This window comes from Castor canadensis, chromosome 9 (assembly GCF_047511655.1).
Source record: "Castor canadensis chromosome 9, mCasCan1.hap1v2, whole genome shotgun sequence".
NCBI lineage: Eukaryota > Metazoa > Chordata > Mammalia > Rodentia > Castoridae > Castor > Castor canadensis.
The window spans coordinates 93,155,420-93,178,293 of record NC_133394.1 but is presented as its reverse complement, the minus strand read 5'-3'; the positions used below and the strand labels follow the sequence as shown (position 1 = coordinate 93,178,293).

General features: G+C 38.5%; 1 protein-coding gene across 1 annotated transcript in view; it reads right to left on the bottom strand.

Moving 5' to 3' along the window:
• Window positions 1-4,799: 4,799 nt before the first annotated feature.
• The window catches only part of Sdad1 (SDA1 domain containing 1), a 30,218-nt gene continuing 12,143 nt past the window's right edge, over window positions 4,800-22,874 (bottom strand). The window contains exons 8-22 of the mRNA XM_020186167.2: window positions 22,323-22,397; window positions 21,156-21,257; window positions 19,922-19,991; window positions 18,549-18,652; window positions 17,153-17,210; window positions 16,030-16,088; window positions 15,425-15,501; window positions 14,026-14,123; window positions 13,844-13,920; window positions 12,759-12,885; window positions 11,945-12,039; window positions 11,594-11,784; window positions 11,402-11,486; window positions 10,486-10,647; window positions 4,800-7,611 (exon numbers count right to left, since the gene is read on the bottom strand). Of these exons, the coding sequence (XP_020041756.1) occupies window positions 7,564-7,611; window positions 10,486-10,647; window positions 11,402-11,486; window positions 11,594-11,784; window positions 11,945-12,039; window positions 12,759-12,885; window positions 13,844-13,920; window positions 14,026-14,123; window positions 15,425-15,501; window positions 16,030-16,088; window positions 17,153-17,210; window positions 18,549-18,652; window positions 19,922-19,991; window positions 21,156-21,257; window positions 22,323-22,397 (1,428 nt within the window). The 3' untranslated portion in view covers window positions 4,800-7,563. The remainder of the gene's footprint in view (window positions 7,612-10,485; window positions 10,648-11,401; window positions 11,487-11,593; window positions 11,785-11,944; window positions 12,040-12,758; window positions 12,886-13,843; window positions 13,921-14,025; window positions 14,124-15,424; window positions 15,502-16,029; window positions 16,089-17,152; window positions 17,211-18,548; window positions 18,653-19,921; window positions 19,992-21,155; window positions 21,258-22,322; window positions 22,398-22,874) is intronic.

Below are 22,874 nucleotides of genomic sequence, written 5' to 3'. Positions count from 1 at the left end.
CAAGAGACTGAAGCAGAAGGAGTGTTGGAGCTTAGGAGTTTGAGACCACAGCCAGATCCCATCTCAAAAAACAAAAGAAGCTGACTTACACAGTGAGGCCCACATCTCACCCCTCCACCCCCAGGTTTTCAAAACACCCATGACAACATCACTGAAATGTGTTGATTTTCTTCTTTCAGGGTGGGACTGGGGTTTGAACTCAGGGTTTTGCATTGGTGAGGCAGGGGCTCTACTGCTTGAGTCATGTGTCCAGCCTCACTCAAATATATTGATGAGTAAATCTAGTGTGGTAAAGTGTTATTTGCAATTAAGCTGCATTAACCATTAACCTACTCCTGTTAAAAGGTTACATTTACAGGACAGCTTAACTGTTAAAGGGAGATCTGAAATCACAAAACTATCAGCTCTCTTCTTTCTCTGATTTCTCAGATGCTGTGCATACTGTTTGACTTATTTCCAGACCAGAGTCCAGTCTTAAAAAAACTTTTATAGATAGATGTAAAGAAACTTTTTTTTTTTTTTTAGAAATGTGATATTTTCTTAAGGTAAGCACCTCATTTGGTCCAGTTTAACAGCAGAGTGTGGAGCCTAATTCTCCTCCTCTTGTTGCAAGCTAGACTTGCTTCTACTAAACAGAATATAGCTAGCAACGGTGCCCTACTTCCAAGAGGTCGTAAGAGACCCTGTGGCCTCCTCTTTCCTCCCTGGGATTTCTCACTCTAGAGAAAGCCAGCTGTCATAGGCTAAGAATACTTTCAAAGTCCTATGAAAATGTCCATGTGCTGAGGAACTGAGGCCTTTTAGCAAGAACCAGAGAGGAACTGAGCCTTTTGGCAAATAGCCATGCCAGTGAGCCATCTTGGAAGTGGATCCTCTTGCCTCAGCTAAGCCACTCCCAAACACTGCACCCAAAGAAAGTGTAAAATACCACTCATTGCTTTAAACCACTAAGTTCTGAGATAATGTTATGTGGCAATAAATATCTAATACAGACTGGATAACACAGAAGTGGAGTCTTACTGTAACAGGATTCTAAAACTGGATTGCTTTGGAACTGGTGGGTGGAAGCTGAGAGAATTTTAAGTATTGTTAGCCAGAGTCTACATTTCCTTGAATAGACTATTGGTAGACACTGAAGGACCTGAAAGACTAGCAGTCAAAGCGCATCAAGAAGTGAGAAAAATGTCCCTGGTTCCCGTGTCAGGTAGTGAAAGAATGTTTCTACACTACTGTTGCCTATAGGAATGTAGAAAGAAAAAGTACTTAAGGAACTGGTCCTCTAGCCAGATTTCCAGGCAAAGACTGCTCATAGCAAAATGTGACAGGAGGGAGAGCAGCTACAGCAAGGACTGTTAGTAATGATTCAGGAATGGTTTCGAAAATCCCCAGGCCCAAAGTGTGTGGGGACACATACAGCTTATCACAGATATGGCATTACCTATCTCAGATTATTTGCAACATCATTGATAAAAAATATTATCCAGAATATATAAAGACCTCCTCTACATCAGTAAGAAAAAAAGCAAAAGGAAACCTTTTTTTTTTTTTGCCACATGGGTGGCACATTACTGTAATCCCAGCACAGGGGAGGCTGATATAGAGGATCATGAGTTTGAGTCCAGCTTGGGCTGCATGGGGAGACTTCACTGCCTCAGAAAAAAGAAAAAAGAAACAAAACTCACAAGCAACTATGAACAAGTGGTTGTATCACCCTCACCAGTAATCACGAAGTTGCATTTCATATTTGAAGCTAACAGCGTTGTATTGATGTGGATGTCATGAAATACAAACTCCTGAGTTTTGAGTGGGAATACAATGCAATTCAGCATTGCCTAACATTGAAAAATCACAGACTCTACAATTCAGTAATTCAATTTCTAGGTTTCTATCTAAACTTTGGTCAAAGAAAAAAACTTGACCACACCCTAGAAAACATGTTCAAAGATGTTTATTGCAGCAAGGTTTAATAAATAGCAGAAAAAGTGGAAACAATCTGACTGCTTTTTGGTAGAGAAATGATAGATTATGGATGGATGGATGAATCAAGAGTGGAACCTATGTAACAACTAAGATGAAAAAAGAACCCAAGGTTGAGTTACATAGTCAGCAAAAGAATATAAACAATGATACTGTTTATGAAAAATTTTAAGATACTAAAAAAATTTGTACACACGCACACATGCGTGTACGCAAAGTAGCTACAGGAATGATAGGCATCAACTTCAAGATAATGGTTATCCCTAAGGAGAGATGGCTGAGAAGAGCTTTATTTATTTAAATATTTATTTGCTTATTTAACCCACGGTCTCACTATGTAGTCTAGGCTGGGCTTGCCTTAGCTTCCCAAGTCACTGCATTACAGACATGTGCCTCAGGCCCAGTGTCTAATGTTTCATTCTTTAAAAAAAAAAAAAAAGAATATGACAAGACATTAATGGTGAATAAAATTGGGAAACAAACGGTTCAGTATTTTCTACATTTTTATTTAAAAAAAAATCATAATTAAAATTATGTTTAAAATTTTTAAGAAGAGGAAGACTAGGTATCCCTAAAACAAGAAGTTGTATCAGATAGCATCATTTATTCAGTTTAGCTTCCCCCATAATTATTTTCAACTTCCCCTTTTGTAACATTTCCCAGAATTATGGTTCCCATTATCATTAATTTTCTTTTCCTCCTTGGCCTAATTTCCTTTTAAAGCACCCCTGATAATAACTTCTATCAAGAATAGCAAGTCAAACCCAAGTTGGATCTTGCTAAGATTGAACAAGAAGTGTTTTAGATTAAAAAAGAAAAATGCCTAGTATAGGCTAGGCATGGTGGCTCACACCTGTAATCCCAGCTACTTGGGAGGCAGAGATCAGAAAAATGCCAATTCAAGGCCAGCCTGGGCAAATAGTTAGTCAGACTCCATCTCAATCAATCAGCCAGGTGTGGTGGTGTACACCTGTGATTCCACCTTCATGGGAAGCAGTAGATAAGAGGATCTCTGTCTGAGGCTGGTCCAGGATAAGACCCTATATGAAAAACCGCTAACATAGAAAAGGGATAGAGGTATGGGTAGAACCCTGCCTAGCAAGCACGAAGCAGGTGCTCTATCACTTGAGCCACGCTCCCAGCCCATCACTTTCTATCTTATATTCTGCTTCTGAAAATAAAAGCATGGCATTTTTTTCACATTACTATAGTGTTTATACCTTATCTCCTTCTTCTTTTTTTTTGGTGGTACTGGGGTTTGAACTTAGGGCCTCATGCTTGCTAGGCAGGCACTCTACCACTTGAACCACTCTGCCAGCCCTCCAGCCCTGTTTTGCATTGGGTTTTTTGAGATAGTCTCCAGAATTGTTTGCCTTGGGCTGCCATCAAACTGCAATCCTCCTGATCTCTGCCTCTTGAGAAGCTTGGATTATGCCCAGCTCTTATCTTCAGTTTTTATCAGTGATTGTTTAATGGCTGAATACACCCAGCTGCTTATTCCATTTCTGACATTTTCTTGCACCTGTTCTTGGCACTGCATATTATGCTGCACTGAACATTTCCCTACAGATAGCTTGTGGTAGACACTGGTGACAGTCTATGCAAAATCCATGTCCCCCTCTTCCTTGCCAACAGAAGCTCAGCTCTGCTGGGATGATTAAGGTGCACCTGAGAGGTCAACAATCCCATTTTCTGCTTTCTGGGTTTCTTTTGTTAGTAGGGTGGCTATGTACCCAATTCTGGTTAATGAAACCTAATGAGGACTGCTGGAGGAATTCTCCCAAAGCTTTTGCTTTCTCAATAAAAGGGACAGATATAGCAATGCCACCTTGCCTCTTGTTGCTGTTTTAAACACAGAAGGCAAGGTATCAGAATTATCTTCATTTCACAGATGAAGAAACTGAGGTGCAGAAGTGATGAATAACTTGTACACAGTCACACAGCTGTGTCAGAGCCAGCATTCTAACCCGAACAAAGCAGGAAAGGAGCCTAAAGACCCGGTTGGCATCACCAAGCACCAAGTGTCCACTTTCACACACAGGAGGCAAACTGCTATTTGGCTAGAGTACTTTAAAATGTACGTTCTGTTACTTGTGGTGAAACACAATCACAAATGTAGCTCTTGCCATATTTTGGATCATTTTCTATGACTAAACTCAGAAGTGGGACTCAGCCAAAGGTTTCTTAGGTTCATGGTTCAAATGACAAATTATTTTCCCAAAGAACTGTACTAACAGCACTTTTGCTGACATTAGGAATTGACTAAATCCAAAAGGGTCCCAGAGAGTGACTCTAGCAACCATCCAGTAACTCAGAGAAGACAAACAATGCTGGGGCATTTTCAAATCAATCCTTGCCTTGCCTTTTAAGTGCAGTTCCAGGGCTAGGCTGTAGCTCAATGGTAGAGCACTTGCTAGCATCCACGAGGTCCTGGGTTTTATCTCCAACACCATGCACACAAAAAGAGTGCATTTCTTCTCTAATTATAGAGAAATTTCATTAACAGTGACTCTCAGTGTACATTTACTGGTTGCCTCAAATGATTTTCTTTTGTTTCTTATACAATAGCATAAGGGGAAGAAAAAAAACATGCATGCTGTAAAAAATTGAGAGAGTAGAAAAAAGAAAAAAAAAAATCCTACAACATGATCCCAACATCAAAGGAAAGTATGTTTAATATTTGGCATATTTCCTCCAAGATTTCATTACCTCCCATTTTCTTACATGTACATTGGATTATCCCATAAATATGTATAGATTTTATTTATAAAACACATTTCCCCTTGTAAACATTTTAATGATAATTCCATCACATGAACAAGTCATACTTCAACCATTTATTTACATACTGCGATCAGACTGACAAAACATGCAAGCAAAATCACAAGAAAACAGGACTGTGGCATAAAAGTGCCCTCTACAAACATGAGTTTACGTCATTTAAACAACACAGCATCAGCTGCATGCTCTGCTTCTGTTTGCATTTTATACAAAGACTGTATGAGAAAACGGAAGACTATTTCCAAAATCCTGACCTTGGAAGAGAAAAAGTTCCAGGTCACTGCCCTACCTTCTTATGCATATTCAAGACCATTTTTACATTTCAGAAAGAACGATTCAGCGAAAGAATGTCAATCAGAACTACATTTACCACACACAGTTTAAAAATGTTATTTAAAATAGCTTTCCAAGTGGCAGAGCACCTTCCTAGCAAGCAGAAGGCTGAGTTCAAATCCCAGTACTGAAAAAAAAAATTAAAAAGCTTTACAATCAGAATATTTTGATTAAACATTTTAAACAGAATTGTAATGTAATGGTCTATATGAATTATAAATTTTCAAGAATATAAAGACACCACAACCTTTAAAAACTATATCAAAATTATACAACTTTTAAACCGTAACTTTCCTTTTTAAGGATACAGGAATATATTTCACATTGCTGCCCTGTCTACCATAAGTACCAATTTGTCAGCAGCTGAACAGCATGCTCCTTTGTTAGGATGTCCAAAGCCTCTGCCTGTGCCTTTTTTTTTAACTGACAAAACTATATATGTTGTTTTAATTTCTGTATCTACTGTGAAATGAGTAAGATAGCTAACACATTCATCACTTCATGTATTTTTTTTTTTTTGCAACTGTGCCTTTTTGATAGCTCTATAAGCTGCCTTGTATTACAAAGGCAAAAATGTGAGACTGTAAAGTTCAAGTTCAGAAACTGATGATTTCTTCAAGGTTAAAGTCACTTTGCAAGGTCATGTGCAACCTTTGCTGGCTGCATTCAACCTGTGAGAATCTGATCTTGACAGTAAACTGAAAAATTCTCAAGAGAAGATTTTCACACACACACACACACACACACACACGGGGTGGGGGTGGGGGAATCTTGGGTTTGAACTCATGACCTCAACACTTGCTAAGCAGGCACTCTACCACTTGAGCCATTCCACCAGCCCAAGATTTATAAATAATAAAGGAAATCAGATGGAAATAAGAGCCTATGGGATCAAAGACTAAAGCAGTTAAGGATATAGCTATTAAAGACAGGTATCTTTCTGCCTTGCACATAAGCCACTGGCTAGTTAAGAACAGAGTGAGGCCATGGTAGAAAAATGAACTTAGAATTCAGAATGGACTTTGGCTTCTTAGAATCTAAGTGGAGTGGAGTATACTACAGGAAGATGAAACTTCCAGGCACCACCACAAAACACACAGCAAAGCTGTGGATCCTAGCTGCTATATTTTGAACCATTCACTTTCTGGACCCCAACACATGAGGAAATGCCAGTTTAAGAATTAAAAAAGAAAAGGGAACTGCTTTTTCTGAAATACACAAATTTGCATTGGACGCTTCCTGTGAAGCAGTCAAGTTGCTGGCAGTTGACTCTGATAGCTTGACTAATCCTGGACCTGTGATCTGGGGAATCTTGGGCAAAGTCTCAAATAAATCTGAAGTCAAACTCAAAGTGAATAGAATAAACTCAAAAGGGAATAAGAAAATGTAATTTTAAGAACTGCTTTCTAATTTTGAGTGGGCAGAACATTGCCCTTTGCTCTAATTTGAAGTAACATACAATAATTTTCTAATCTCCCACAAGATCTTCTAAGAAATCTGAGGCAAAAGGCGCCAGGCTGTTTCTAAATGCACCAACCTGCAGGCACAGAGACTACCCTTGAAATCGGCTCAAGCATGCCTGTTAAATACACAGCACTACATACAACCTCATGTACCTAGTCTGACATTAGAAAGCTTTTAATGAGAACAAGGCAAATAATGGGCTGAAACTTAAGAGTGAAAGGAACCTGAGAAACCAATGTGAAGAGGCAGCTCAGGGCTAGGGTGTGGCTCAATGGCAGAGCAGTTGCCTAGCACACATGAGGCTCTGGGTTTGATCCCTAGCTCTGCCAAGAGGAAAATACAGAACAAAACCAACAACAACAAAGAGAAGTAGCTCAAATGATACTAAAGGCATTTCAAATGACTATTTACACTTAAGGCAATTTTAAAAGTGAGATCTTAACCAAAAGTCTTCCTTTACATAGCATTAAAAAAATATTGAACTGTCGATACAAAATCTGTACAGCAGGGGAGACCTGTTTTCAGCAGGTAAGCCTATTTACAAGTAAGAACCTCTTACTCTTGTAACATTGTCCTGTTTTGTTTTAAGAGAATATATAACTCTTATTCTTGCAGTTAGTCCATTCCTGCAATTCATAGAAATATGGGCCTATCTCCATAAGACAATTATTTACACTGTAAATACACCTGTTCCCACAAGCCTTGAGTGAAAGGGTTATGTCTCCCTTAATTTTATATCTACAGTGGTAATTAAATTAGTAGGCACTTAATTTCTTTGTATGAATGTTTAATGAAAACAATGTTTATACCACCACTATTCACTTTTCAAACATTCCCACCATTACCTATCTCCAAATTAAGAACACCAAATTGTTACTGAGTTTACCATGGCTTTCACAATATAATGCTTCTTGACTTTTTAAATGTTTACTTTTTAATGATTTGCCAATTTTTAGATTAATAACACAAAATTAGCATTCTCCTTGGAATGGAAAACTTGCTGGGAAGTTACTTCATTCTCTTTCTCTTTTTCAAAAGTGCATCTCGTAGTGCTAGCTGGAAGATAAGGAAAAATAATAATACTTAATAATAATACATAAACATGGCAAATCTTGAGTATTCTATTACACTAATTCTAAGAAGTTTACCGAAAAGGAATCAGAGTCCGTAAGTCATCCTAAAAAACCAGTCAATGAAGGAATCCCTAAAAGGTCAAATCTGTATCAGGGGCGGGGGTCTCCAGGGATGATACATGCACAATACCTTTCTGTCTACGTGGCTCTTGGTATTTTGGGAGTTGTGGGTGGGAAACAGTCTAAATTAAAACTAACAGGCAAGTAGATCTTTCTTCACAATCAATAAATGAGGCAACATGGACCATTTAAAGATTTTTAATAATCTTTCCTCCAAGTAACCAGAATATTAAAGAAAATCAAGAATAAATTCAAATTAAAAAAAAAAAAAAAAAAAAGGCACCAGGTACCAGTGGCTCACGCCTGTAATCCTAGCTACTCTGGAGGCAGAGATCAGGAGGATCATGGTGGGAAGCCAGCCTGGGCAAACAGTTTGAGAGACCCTATCTTAAAAAAACCCATCACAAAAAAGGGCTGGCAGAGTGCCTCAAGGTGTAGGCCCTGAGTTCAAACCCAGTACCACCAAAAAAAGATAAAGGTAAGCAAAGCCAATGTGGTCAATGTGCATACTTTACTGTGTGATAAATACCACTCCATTAATTCCCAAGCACTACTTTTTGTCCTACAAACTTTAAAAAATCTTTAGCTCTTAATTTTAACCTTTTGCTTTACTAAAAAAAAATTTCTGGAGACCAGACATGGTGGTGCACACCTGTTATCCCGGCACTCTTAAAAAAGAGCAGTCAAAAACGTGAGACCTAAAACCTTGAGGCTACTACAGGAAAGAGCAGGGAATATACTGGAAGCAACAGGCATAGGCAATGACTTCCTCAGTAGAACTCAAGTGGCTCAGTGACTAAGAGAAAGGACTGACAAATAGGACTACGTGAAATTAAAAAGCTTCTGCGCAACAAAAGAAATGGTTTCTAAATTGAAGAGGCAGGACACAGGATGGGAGAAAAGTTTTGCCAGTTATACATCAGACAAGGGATTGATAACCAGAATATACAGGGAGTTCAAAAAACTAAACTCCCGCCCCCAAAAAAAACCAATGACCCAATGGAGAAATGGGAAATTAACTGAACAGAGCCTTTCTAAAGGAAGAAATCCAAATGGCTAAAAACCATGAAAAAATGCTCACCATCCCTGACCATAAAGAAAATGCAAATCTAAACCACATTAAGATTCCACCCTACTCCTGTTAGAACAGCTATCATCAAAAACACTAACAACAACTAATGTTGGTGAGGATTTGGGGAAAAAGGAACCCTCATACACTGCTGGTGGGAATGTAGGCTAATATAACCACTATGGAAAAAACCAAAAATAAATCAGCCATACGATCCAGCAATACCACTCCTAGGGATGTATCTGAAGGAATGTAAGTCAGCTTACAAAGGCATCTGCACATCCGTGTTTATTGCAGCACTATTCACAATAGCTAAGCTATGGAAACAGCCAAGATGCCCCACTACCGACAAATGGATTAAGAAAATGTGGTATTTATACACAATGGAATTTTACTCAACCACAAAGAAGAATGAAATTTTGTAATTCACAGGTAAATGGATGGAGGTAGAGAACATCAGACCAAATACAAATGCAGCAATATTATAAAACACTGGTCACACTAAGGGGAGGTGATGCATGGGAGGCACAGGGCAAGGGAAGGAAACTAAGAATTTGAATTTGGCTGTACAGGAATGAATAAAGAAACCTTAAACTAGTTGAGGCCACCATGGGAAGGGGACTAGGGTGCAATGAAAGTGGATTAGAGGAGATAAACCAACTGGGGTTATAATACATACATGCATGAAAATATCACAAGGAAACTCTCTGTGTAGCTAGCTACCTTTATCTCAAATAAGCAAAAATGTCATGTTTTTCTTTTTATCTTCTCTTCTACATATCGGAGAACAGGAGGACAGCACCCTTACAGACAGTGGAGGGGGAGCAGGCCATCATCAGAGGGGGAGGTGGCAGGGAGAGGGGGTAAGCAGGTGAATATGGTGCAAAAAAAGTGCACACATGTATGTAAATGCAAAAATGATACCTGCTGAAACCGCTCCAGGAACTGGGGGGGGAGGAGATAAAGGGAAGTGATGGAGGGGGTGAATTCAAGTATGATATATTTGATACATTGTAAGAACCTTTGCAAATGCCACAATGTACCCCCACCCAGCACAACAATCAAGGGGGAAAAATGCACAATATATACATGTCTGAAATACCAAGGCAAAAAAAGTTTGAGGTCAGTTTAGGCTACAAGGGAGACCCTGTTTTAAAACAAACAGAAAAACCCAAAATCAAAGCCTACACTGAATAAAATCAAATTCCAAACAGGAAAGTTTTTGCAAAAGGACCCATACAGAAAGGATTATACCAACAGAACTGTTTGTTATCCTAAAACTGGAATATTACCACACAAAAGTATTGCTCTTTGAAAGGTTCCAGAGAATTGATCTTAAAATTAAGATCAATTAATTTCAGTATTATATTTCACAGATAAAATGACAGAATTTTAGCATGAGAAAAGATCTTAGAGGTAATCTAGGTTGCTTGCCTTCACTTACAGAAGAGAAAAATGGGGTGAAGCCCTCTGTTCACATAGCTATTCTAATCAACTCAAGCTAGGATTTACATGCCCCAAATGCCTCCCACCACCATGCTCTCCCACAGGCTCCATGAACCCAAGGCACAGCTGGCTTTGTACTCAGAGGCTACAAGTCGTCTCAAACGTAAAGTGCTTTTAGAACTACAATTCTGTTCTTCCACCCAGGCTTGAAGTTGTACTCACCTGCTTTTCACGGAAGGAACGCCTGGTTTTGGACCGGACATTCTGGCTATATCGCATCATCATAAAGTTCTTCTGCTTTTTCTTCTCTTTATTTGTGGAACTGGAAAATGGATTTATTTTGGTTTTCTTCCTCACAAATTCCTTTCGATCTGTCTTCCCAGCCTATCAGCACAAAAAAATTCGTATTTCTTCTTTTAACACACTTCAGAAGTTATATAATCAGTGCTTACATATTCTCTGTGCTATGGCCCTCTACTGGGTGCCAACAAAGGACACAACGTGGACAGAACACAGTCCAAGATCCCCAGTGCTCAGTCCAATGGAGAAATGGCAAGAGGTATAATGAGCAGTGAGAGCTCCATGGAAGGAAAGGTCATACTTCAATCTGGTGGGGTTAGAGAGGTTCCCAGAAAGCCAAATAAGCTGTTTTTTGCATGGTGGAGGAAAAAGAGAGGAAGGATAGAATATTGCAGGAAGTAGAGGCAATCTTTGCAAAGGTATGGAGAAGTTTCAGTACAAATTGAATGCAGAGGGTGAGAAGCTAGTGTGGGTAATGCCCAACACATTAAGGTATAGAAAACGAAGTTGGAAATGCAGTCAGGACGTAAATATGAACAGCACAGCATGAGCTAGGGGCAACTCTGACTGTAAACATTCCCGTGTTTCTATCAGTTTGATAAGCATGCTCAGCTTCCTGGCACGTGAGCGTGATGCTGCCTTTCTGCGATCTATATATTGTTTTGGCTATATGTACACAATGGTGAAAACTCGTCCAACTCAATACCTACCACCTGTGCATTTTATTCTATGCTAATTATACCTTTAAAGCACTAAAAAGTTAGAATGTATGGCTACATGAATCTCGGATTATATGTCATTTTGTCTGCTTTCTGTGTAGGGAAATTGCCTCACTCACCATTGCAGTTGCTAGTCTTGTCTCCTTGTCAGACTTTGGCTTTTTATGAAGGCGTTCAATGTCCCGAAGAGACAGTAATTCACCTCTAAAGAGAGGAGAAAAATAAAATATGAAATAACGGTAGAATTTCTCTTCCTGATGCTTTCATTACCACTCTAGCTGACTGATGACCTGGTGAAAGTGCCATTTTACCTGGACTCCTCATCACTGTCTATTTCAATGTATTTTCTCTTCTGGGCTTTCCCAGGGGCGGCATTCAGTTCTTTCCTCATTTGAGCCATACGAATTTTCTGGAAGTCTTCCTGAGTTAAAACTCGACTCGTGCTGATGGCTGCAGCTTTGGCTTTCCGTTCCTCCACAGGCATGTTGTTCAATTTCTCTGTCTTCAAAGCATACAGGTAAAGGATTAAATGGCTACAGCTCAAGGGAGAGCTTAGCCATTCGCTTAGCCATTCCAATTTTAGTCTACCAACAAGGCCCAGTGAAAATTCATCTTAATAACACAAGGAAAATGCACTTGTAAAAGGAGATTTTATGACTTACAATTTCTTGCTGTTCTTCATCGGAAGAGTGGTGCACATCAACCCACTCACCATCAGCATCTTCCTCCTCACTGAGACTGGCACTTTCCCATCCATCTGTGGGAAAAAGAGCTCAGTGGTCAGAACTACTACTTTACGTATCTGTGTATTCAAATCAAGCAATGAAAAAGTAAGATAATAAACCTCAAGTAAAAACTCCACTGACCAAAAATTACCTCGAGTAGATACTCCACTGACCAAAAATTAAGCAATACTTATTGTTAAATAAGCTATATCAATTTAATTAAGGAATGGGAACTAAGCACTGATCAAAATCTACTGTAACTCAAAACTTAAAATCACTTCCTCTAACCCTCACAATATTAAAGAGGAACAGACTCCCGGAGTTAAGTCACATGTCAGAAAATGCAGCCTACAATGAAATCACAAAAATCATGTCTGACTCTAGAGTCCACTTTTTCCACTGAATCAACTGTGCCCATCAAAACTGCACTTGAATATTTAACTTGGGCACAGAGTTCATCCAAATATATTCATGTGCAAGAGACTAGCTTCAGTTATTCAGAGAACTGAGATGATTTTGGATGTTAAAAAAAACAAACAAACCTTGTAGACACCCCAATAAAGTGGCCCCTATGATCTAAAAGACAGTGTCCCAGCTCTGTGGTCTACACACAACCAGTCATGTTAAGATCTCCAATCTTTCCATGTGGTTTTGCCCTGAATGACAAAGTAAGTGAACCTTCAGGGGTTGGGAGTGTAGCTCAAAGGGAAAGGGAAAAGGAAAGTGAAAGGGAAGGAAAGGAAAAATGAACCTTCATCATTTTCAGCATTCTCTTCTTTCTCAACTTCTAGAACCTCTGCTCCTGGAATGTAATCTTTAGCATCTAATTCTCCATATTCTTGTACTCTTGCTTCTAAAGAGGCTTCAGTAGGTTTACCCTAAAGTATAAGGAATGGTTTATAAGAAGATGCTGAGATTGCAAAACATGTGATCAGGGAAAGTATTCTCTAGGATATGAATTTAGAAGGGAATACCATAAAAATTGGAGATTACATAATCAAATAACAGTCTGCTTATGTCTTAAGTCAAAGCAAATCCCCCATGTCCACTATTTTCTCACTCTGATCCAAACCAAGGAATTGGATAACTGTTCTGATTTTTTAAGGCTTAAAAGAACTGTCTTTTTCAGTCACATACATGTGTCCCTGCTCCCTGGATAGAGGTGGGAGCTGGATGGGAAACAGCCTGTTCCATACTGGAATCAGCTACTGACTGATCTTTGAGAGAGGAGTTGTTTTTTTGTGTGTTTTTTTTTTTTTTTTTTGCAGTACTGGGGTTTTAATTCAGGATTTAAGCTAGCAAAGCAGGTGCCCTATGGCTTGAGCCTCGCCTCCAGTCCAATTGACTGATCTTTGAGATTCCAATCTGTTGAAAACACCAAAAGCTCTCAAGGTGAAACAGCTTGATAGGTCTTCAAGACTCAATTATCAGCAAAGAGCACATGCCAGCTACAAAATATTTGGGGCCAAGGGATTTGATCAAGTGCATTCTAACCTTAAAGAACAAAACAATGTACATCATCATCAATACTTAACATAGAAATATCACAAATACTAAAATTCAAACTGTAGAAACTTACTCTTACTTTCTGAGACCTTTCTTATTTATCTCTTTATTTTTCCATGTACTGGGGTTTAAACTCAGGACTCATACTTGTGAGGCAGGTGGTCTACCACTTAAGTGATACTCCCCAGCTCTTTAGCTTTAGTTATTTTTCAGGTAGTGTCTCGCATTTTTTGCTCTGTGATTAGTCCGAACTGAGATAATGCTCCTGAATTCTGCCTCCCAAAAAACTGAGTCAGTCAGGTGAGACCAAGGGAAGCACACTTTACCTACCCGGAATTTCTTCTGCAACATCTGTGGATTCAGTGTCCGGAAGAGCTGAATCAGAGTTCTAGCAGACATCATTACATCTATAAAATAATAACTCTGATTAGAAATTCTGCAGCAAAGATTATAGTGAGATAAAAATAAGTCACACTGCACCTGTGGCCTATAGAAAATAATATGAAACTTACTCTTATCTTTGTGTGTTTTATACTGAGCCAGGTCTTGGAGAAGTTCTTCAGTCATGGCTAGAGGACATCGAGCTGTTATCTCTTTTATAGCATTGATTCTAGAAAAGGAATTAAAAATAATGAGAGCAATTTTATTTAGTTCAATTTAAGAACAAAAGTAAATCAAAAGGAATTCAGGACTGGAGGCATGGCTCAAGTGGTAGATATTCTACCTGGCAAGCACAAAGCCCTGAGTGTCCCCAGAGCTCTCTCCAATCAAAAGGAACGCAAGTTGTCTTATATGGCTTAGGTCTCTAAAACTGTAGTATGTGAGGGTGCCAGTCTTAGAGGGCTTTCATTCCAGACAGTTACTGTCATTTCTTCTACTACTGGAATAAGGAACAACAGTACACAAATCCATGGCAGCATCTACTTGCCAACCCTAAAGAGAGATGGAACTAAGTCAGGTAAGAAAGAGGGGCTGGTAGAGTAAGTCAGATAAGAAAGTGGGGGCCAGTGGAGTGGCTCAAGTGGTAGAGCACCTGCATAGCAAGTGTGAAGCCCTAAGTTCAAACCCCAGTACTGCCAAAAAAAAAAGAGAGAGAGAGAAAGGGTAAAATCAACAGGGCTATATATGACATCAATATTTTCCAAGGATATAAAAAGTAACTGTTTTGGCTGTCACTTATTTATCTGGACAGTTCAGAAAATCCTTGAACCAGTGCTTATATTTATAATTTTTGAATTAATAAAAGGGCACTGCTCTAAAATTAGAGGTGATTTAATAATAAATCATTTGTTCCAAGGTTAAGACAAATTCAGGTTGAGAGAATAACATAAGCACTTAGGTTGCTCAACAACCACACATGTGAAGAAGTAAAACTGAAAAACCAAATTGACGATTAAAGGACCAATACCTCTTCTCTAGTTCCTGCCTCAAAAATTCTGACCAGTAAAACAAAACATGAAAGTTGGGTATTGGTGGCTCATGCCTGTAATCTTAGCTACTTGGGAAGCTAAGATGGAAAGCATCATGGTTTAAGGCCAGTTTGGGTAAAAAGTTTGCAAGACTCCCTTCTCAACTGACAGCTGGGCATGGTGGTACACCTGTCACCTGAGTGACAGGTGGGAAGCTTAAAATAGAATGGTAGTCCACACCAGCCTGGGCAAAAAGTTAAAAAAACAGTGGTTATTTTGGCTAAAGCAGTGGAGCGCCTGCCTAGCAAACATGAAACCCTGAGTTCAAACTCCAATACCACCAGCCCTCTTCCCTCCCCAATCAAGTCTTGAGAGAAGACTGAAGAATGTTTTAAACTGCTTTCCTACAGGTCACAATGCCAGCTGAAATTGTACACCTTGGTAACTTAAAACAAACCTAATACACAAAAAACAACTACTGCCCCCAACCATTTCTACATACCCCACTGTCATCACTTCTCCAGAATTCTTGTCAGTTACAAAATTGTTGGCCACAGTCATGAGCAATGACTGAATGATCTGAATTGGGAACAAAAGAAGAAACAATTGCAGGTGATATATCTGTGTTCACTCAAACACCTGAGAGTAGAAGATCAGCAGATTATTCACTGGGGAAAAACAGTCCTGTGTCTTAAGTTTGGGATAAGGCAGGAATCTAAAGTAAGAAAGTCAGAGACAAAAATACTCCCCTCTGGAGTTCAGTCTTTTGAGTTATGCTCAGGCTAAATTTTATTCTCCTTTAACATTATTTTCAATAGGCAGAAAAGCCCCTGCTTTAATAGAGGATAACCCAACGCTCTTTTAATCAAAAAAAGGAATTACCTGCTTTGACAACTAATCACTATAAACTAATTTGGTTATTAACCAAAATCAGAATTCTCAACTTGTTGAAAGAAACCACTGTCTACGAACTGTACAACTGAGCATCTGTGTAAATATCCTTGGGAGTTAGTGTCTTCTCTCTTACTGTGGGAAGTGGCCCTGATGCATTGACAGTGGCACTGCTCCGCATGAACTAGATCCAGATGTCAGGCTAGGAATTCTCACCTCTGGGGGTACAAGGTGATGAGAAGCTTGTGCAGCAAACAGAAGGATCTTTGTTACTTCTAAAAACACAAGAGATGAGAAAGGGCAGTTCATGGATCTGCATAAACACAGCAAAAAAATTCCAGCCTTACTGCTATTGTTGCTACTCCCAGCTATCTGCATGGCTCACCCTTTGCCTCCTTCAGGTTCCTGCTCAACTGCCACCTCATCAAAAGGTCTCCCATGACTACACAAACTAAAATAAAACTGGCCCCATACTCTCCATTGTCTTACCTGCTTTTTTTCTCTTATCTTTACCTGGACATATCATATACAACAGTATCTGCATCTCTCTCTAGAACATCAGCTCCATGAGAGTAAGGTAAGGACTTTGCTTTGTGGGCAGTGTAAAATTCTTAGTGTCTAATGCACTGCTGGCATAGAAATCACTAAATAACTACTTGTTGAATGAATAAATAAACAGAAATATATGTATAATCATATACTCTCTTTTCAAAGGAGTAGCACAGTATATGTAGAGAATACCACCTTTGACAAAAGAAAGAAGTGAGGCAAATCCTGATCTGTAATTTATTTGATAAGCGAACTTAGCTGAGTTTTTTTCCTTTTATTCCTACATCTTGAAGGATTCATGTGAGGATTTGACATGATGATGTATGGAAAGCACTTTGCATAGTACTTAATGTTAAATCCTCAATAACTGTTAGTTTCCTTCTTAACTTGGTAACAATTCAAAAACAAAACAACCATCTCTTTTTTCCTGCTTTTATGTTGTTTTTAACTGGGAAGGCACTGAGAGCAGTAAGATAAAATCCTGTTATCACAAAGTTAAAGTAAAAGGTCAAACTCCTAGAATTTTCGACATGAGCATTCAGGGTATCACAAAAAGACTGGCACTGAGAAGCCATTTTTTGTTATTATCGTTTTTTAAAACAACTTTTTCTTACAACCGACATATGGCAGAGTCTAGATAGAAAATACAGGGTTTGGTAGGCAGGTATTCTATAGCTTGAGCCACACCTCCAAGCCCTCTTATCTCCATTTTTAATGATTTTAGAACAGTAGACTATATGGTTATTCTAATGTTAAGGTCACCAAGGGAACAGGAAAGTGGGCAGTTTACCTCTCTGATGGGGCTGCAGAAACCTTTGCACAAAAGGATAAAAGTTGAAGAGGAAAAGCTGTGGAGAAAAGAATGTGGCACTTTTATTATTTATGAAACTGAAGCCTGGAGTTTCATCTTTCCATAATGCATTTCTATCACCAAGATTAACCCACTGGGAATCATTTTTACTTCTGTTGTTTCCATAAGCAATTTGTCCTAGGATGATTCAATACAATTTAGTAACCAAGGAAAGAAACCCTCTCAACTGGCCTTATGCTGATTCCTTCATATGTAAAGGAGGAAGAAAGTATATACAGAATAAAGGGAGAGAGGCAAACAAAATATAACACTCTTCCATTTTTAAAACTGGTGTGGCTATAGAATTGATGTTTTGGTGATCAAAGAAAGGAATAGCATTGACATTAAAGTTCTAAAGCAAGGGACAGAATAAAAATTCATAGAGTGTGGTAGTGCACATCTGTAGTCCTAGCTACTCAGGAGGTGGAGGCAGAGGATCACTAGCTGAGCACACTAGGCAGGCATTCCACAACTGAGTTATAATCCCAGCCCCATTTTATTCTTTTTACTTAAAAAAGTTTATGCTGGGTACCAGTGGCTAGCTATAATCCTATCTACTTAGAAAGCTGAAACAGGGAGAACCAAAATCTAAGGCCAGCCTGGGGAAAAAGTTCACGAGATCCTATCTCAACACTAGCCTGAGCAAAATGGACTGGAGGCAGGGCTCAAGCGATAGAGCATCTGCTTTGCAAGCATGAAGCCTGAGTTCAAACCCCAGTCTCACCAAAAAAAATTAAAAAGTTTAACATCACTTCTTTGTGGCCTAAATTTTTGGGCATATCTCTTTTTCCATAATGGCAGCTAGTCTAAGAGTATGTGTGAAGTTATCACATGTATACACCGTGTGTGTGTGTGTTTATGATATGTGTACAAAAATACCACTAAGGAGGTCTTGCAATCTAATTTATTATAAAGGAAGTAAGCAGGAAACTGAGCTTTGCAAGCATAACAATTTGCTACCAGAGAGATCTAGAAGTCAAGAAAGCCGTGAAGGATTAAACAGAGTGTGAAAGATAGTAAGAGTCAATAAAAATATGTGGGTTATTCTGGCTTAGGAAAATGTATATGTGATATAAAGTGAAGAAGAAAGTACAAAGAACACAAAATAGTTATTCATAAACTGCATGTATGTACAAATTAATATTCAGACTTATTCAAAAGAAAACAGTAGCAAAAATAGGCCTTTTCAGATGGGAAGACTGTATTCTTCTGCTAATTGTGTGGGTATAAGAGGTTAGGAACTGAAGTTATGACACTGTGCTACCTAATAGCTTTCCTTTCACCAAGAATTTTCTACTTGAAACATCTACCAAGAGAAACGGAATGTACTTCAAACCTCGTGAATTCCCACCAATCTGGAGATTAGGCTCATGAGCATCATCCTCACTTCAAACCTCTCCTTAGAGTTCTCTAGCTGCTTCAGTAGTTTTTCTGCAAAATCTGAAAAGGAGGTTAAAGAAGTACACTGTGGTCCATAGCCTGTACATTATCCAACAGGCACAGGGAAAAGCCTCAATATTGCCCAAAGTCACATCTTCAGGATTTTCAAGCTTTTAGCAAGATTCTAGACTGACTGACAGGTACTCCTCTTAATACCTCTTTAGTGTCTTGCTTATGCAAGTGCAGTCTACAGACCAGTAGCAGCCAGTCCATCAGGGACCTTCTTAGAAATGCAGAAGGCCCCACCCAAACCCCACTGAATCAAATGGGCACTTTAACCAGTTACCCGGGTAATCTGTAGACACATTAAAGTTTGAGAAGCACTGATCTACAGCAAGCATTAGCAAATGTTATAGTACATTAAAGACAGCACTTAAAACTCCCAACATCCACCAGGCACCAGTGCCTCATGCCTATAATCCTAGTTGCTTGGGAGGCTGAGATCAGGAAGATCACAGTTCCAAGACAGCCCAGGCAAAAAGTTTGTGAGACCCTATCCCAGAAAAAAGCTGGGTGTGGTAGCATGAGTCTGTCAGCAGCTGTAGTGGGAAGTATAAATGAGGAGGATCGTGATCCAAGTCAATCTGGGCAAAAAGTGAGACCCCCCATCTTCAAAATAACTAGAGCAAAAAGGGCTGACTCAAGAGGTCGAGCACCTTAGCAGGTGTGAAGTCCTCAGTTCAAAACCCAATAGTGAAAAAAAAACATCCAGCCATTTCCCATACCATCTAAATTATAATCCTAGGGTTAACAGGACTCAAACATCAGTACAGATCTATAAATTCTCTAGGCGGTTCTAGTTTGAGAGCTAGGGTTTTAGAACAGAGCTTCTTAGACTTTTAGTTTCCACAGACCAAGTTTTTTTCTTTTTGTTTTTTTTGTATTGGGGTTTGAACTTAGGGCCTTGTGCTTGCTAGGCAGGCACTCTACCTCGAGTCACATTCCTGGTCCCCACAGATCAGCTTAAAAAAAAGACCAATAGTGGACTACCAATTTTCATTGGTTAAATACAGTATCTTACTACTTTTGTGTTATTAAAGATATGAATCTCAGAGAGACCTGATCATCCCCATTTTTCTTATTTTGTTAAAGACTGGGAATCACTGCTTGACAACATAATTCTTTAGTTACAATCAAGTATAACAACTAGCATTTATTGATTGCTCGTAAGTACTGGGAATCTTATACTTCCTGACAACCCTGAAAACAAAAACCCAAACAGACGGTGATAAGGCCAACAAAGAATTTGGGAAATCATAATTATAGTACCTTGGGGATCATGAATCAAGTGAATAGCTGAAAAGTTAAACACCTCAGGCTTTTTCTTCTTCTTTTGTTTCTAAAACAGAGGGAGAGAAAAAACTTTTCATTCTGAACTACAGTGATAAATGTCTATGGAATTCAAAGTGTTAATGTGTTAAAGGCTGTTATCAAGTCCATCACACTATTTAAAAGAAAAATGGGACTGAGAGCATGACTCGAGTGATGGAAGGATTGCTTAGCAAGCCAAAGGTCCTGAGTTCAATCTCCAGTACCAAAAAATAAATAAATAAAAACTACTCGTGACAAATACAATAAAAATTATTTTAAAAAATGCAGTTGTACAGTGTGCTTAGCATGCACAAAGTCCTGGGTTCAATCCCTAGCACCAAAAAAGAAAGAAAAAAAATTCTTGTTCTAGAGATCTTTCAACTGGACAAAGTAAAGAGTTTCTGTCTTTTAAGAGTAAACCTTAGTCAGGCACTGGCGGCTCACACCTATAATCCTAGCTACTCAGGAGGTAGAGATCAAGAGGATTGCGGTTTAGGGGCACCTGGACAAATAGTTCTCCAGACTCTATCTTGAAAAAAATCCATCACGAAAAAAAGCTGGTAAAGTGGTTCAAGGGGTAGGCCTTGAGTTCAAACACCTGTCTGCAAAAAGAAAAAAAGCAAACCATGGAGCTGGGCATGGTGATCACACCTGTAATCTCAGCACTTGGGAGGTTGAGGCTACAAAGAGAGCAGGTTTGAGGCCAGTCTGAGCTACAAAGTGAATTTGAGGCTAACTTAGGCTACATAGCAAGACCCTGTCTCAAAAAAAAGATTGAAACTTGTGAATGGTCCAGTCATTAGTACCTATAGGACTTGAAGGGATTTAGAAACATAAACATTAAAAAACATACAAAGGCCAAACTAAGGATATTCGGATTACTCATTATAAGGAATCACATGTACTTCACTCCTGTGTCTTCTAATAGGACATCTCTAGAAAAGATGTCCTAGTAAAACCTTTTGATCAGAGCAATACAGTGAATTTAATCACACTGATTTGTTCAAGTCACAGATTTTGCTACAGCCAAATATTTATTCACTAAAAATTAGTGCTTAAATATTCATCACACACATGGTTCAGTTTTTACAAATTGCTAGTCCTCAATTTCAAAGCCTTGAAAGCTCTGGCTAAAAACTACATATTTTGCACTGCAGTGATCCCTACCTCAGTTCTCTGGTACAAGACTCACCTTGAGCACTTTCATTGCCTTTTCCAACTTTTTCTTGTTTTTTGAGCTCTTCTTTCCTGTGGCATACTGTACTAGTAGGTCTCTTGCTGTGGGTCCTTCATCCTGAAGAAGAAACTACTTTGTAAAACTGGAAACAAGGAAAATCTGCACAGAAGCAACATGGGAACCTTTCAACTACCTTTTGGTTCTTATATTCTGCACACACCTATTAAAGATGATCACAACTTCTAAAATCAAGTAAAAACTATGCATGCATGTGTGCAAAACAAGGCATATACAACCATTTTCACTGCAGCAGTGACTTTTATATTCTGCTTTTCACTTCAGTGTCATAAGGACAGCACAACTTTGTTTTATTTGAAAGAAACTGGAAACAAGTATTTATTAATAGGGCAATGCTTAAAAAAACTATAAAACATTCTTATTCTAAAATATGTGGAGGTTGTTTCTTAAGAAGACCTAAATGCACTGTTAGTACTATATATATTGACACAAAGAAATCAAGTTGAAGAATACATGCTATTCAGATGAGTGTATGGACAATGAGTATATGGAAATAAGCCTCCTACACACATAAGACTACATATACATATCCATATAAACGCACAGGAAACAAAATGATTACCTGTGAGGAAGGAACTGGGAAGTAGAAACAACAAGAAAACTTTTATAGTATCTGAAATTTTTCCACAGTGAAAATGTGGAAAAAGTGATGTGGTTACACATCACTTAAAAGATGTAATCACCTGTTTCAGATCTAGTTACCAAAATGATAAAATGGGTAAGGGAGATTTCTTTTTTAAGGAATTTCTTCTTTTTTAGTACTTTAAAAAAATTTCACCACATCATAAATCTTGATTTTTCTTTTAAAGGAACCATGATTTTATTCCCCTTCCTTCTCCCACTGTAAACTTCTGCGATATTGATATTACCTAAAAAAATAGGTTGGCAGCCATTTTTATTCTAAATTTATTTAGCAAAATAGAGGTATAGCTTTAGAACTAAAAATAGAGAATAGGACGGATTTTTTTTATTATTCTTATTATTTGGCCAATCTACTTGCTACAAAAATCTCTACATGGCAGAACTCAATAAAGGACAAAAGTAACATACAAATTTCTTTTTACTTGAGCAGTAAAATTCAGAAGCATCTGTGACTAAACTAACCTCAGATTCTGAGTCGCTGTCCTGTTTCTCATCTTCATCTTTCCCAAGGAAGAATGTCAAAGCAGCAACTAATATCTAAAGACCAATCAGCAAAAAGTCTATTTAACTCAGCTTACAACAAAGAACAAATACTTTCCTTCACACTTTATACAAGTTAGGATCTGAAGAAAAAAAAAATCCAAAGAGCAGTAAGATTTTTGCTTTTTCTCAATTAAATCTGTATATGATGTCGCTTGTCCCATAAATATGTAATTTTTGAAAGTCTTTAACTAGGGCTAGAGGTATAGCTCAGTGGTAAAGGGCATGCTTAACATATACAAGTCCGTGTGTTCAATCTGCAACACTCCAAAAAAAACAAAATCGAAAAAACCCCAAAAACCCTTAACTACATAAAAACTTAGATTTTTATAGTATCCTTCCTTTTTCCACTGTCAAGAATTTGTATATCCCCCACAAGAAAAGTGACATCACAGCCCTTCAAACACAAAGTCAAATTTAGTCCTTTAATTTCTATCAACTGTGCCCAAGCCCAATAGGAGAAAAGAATCACAG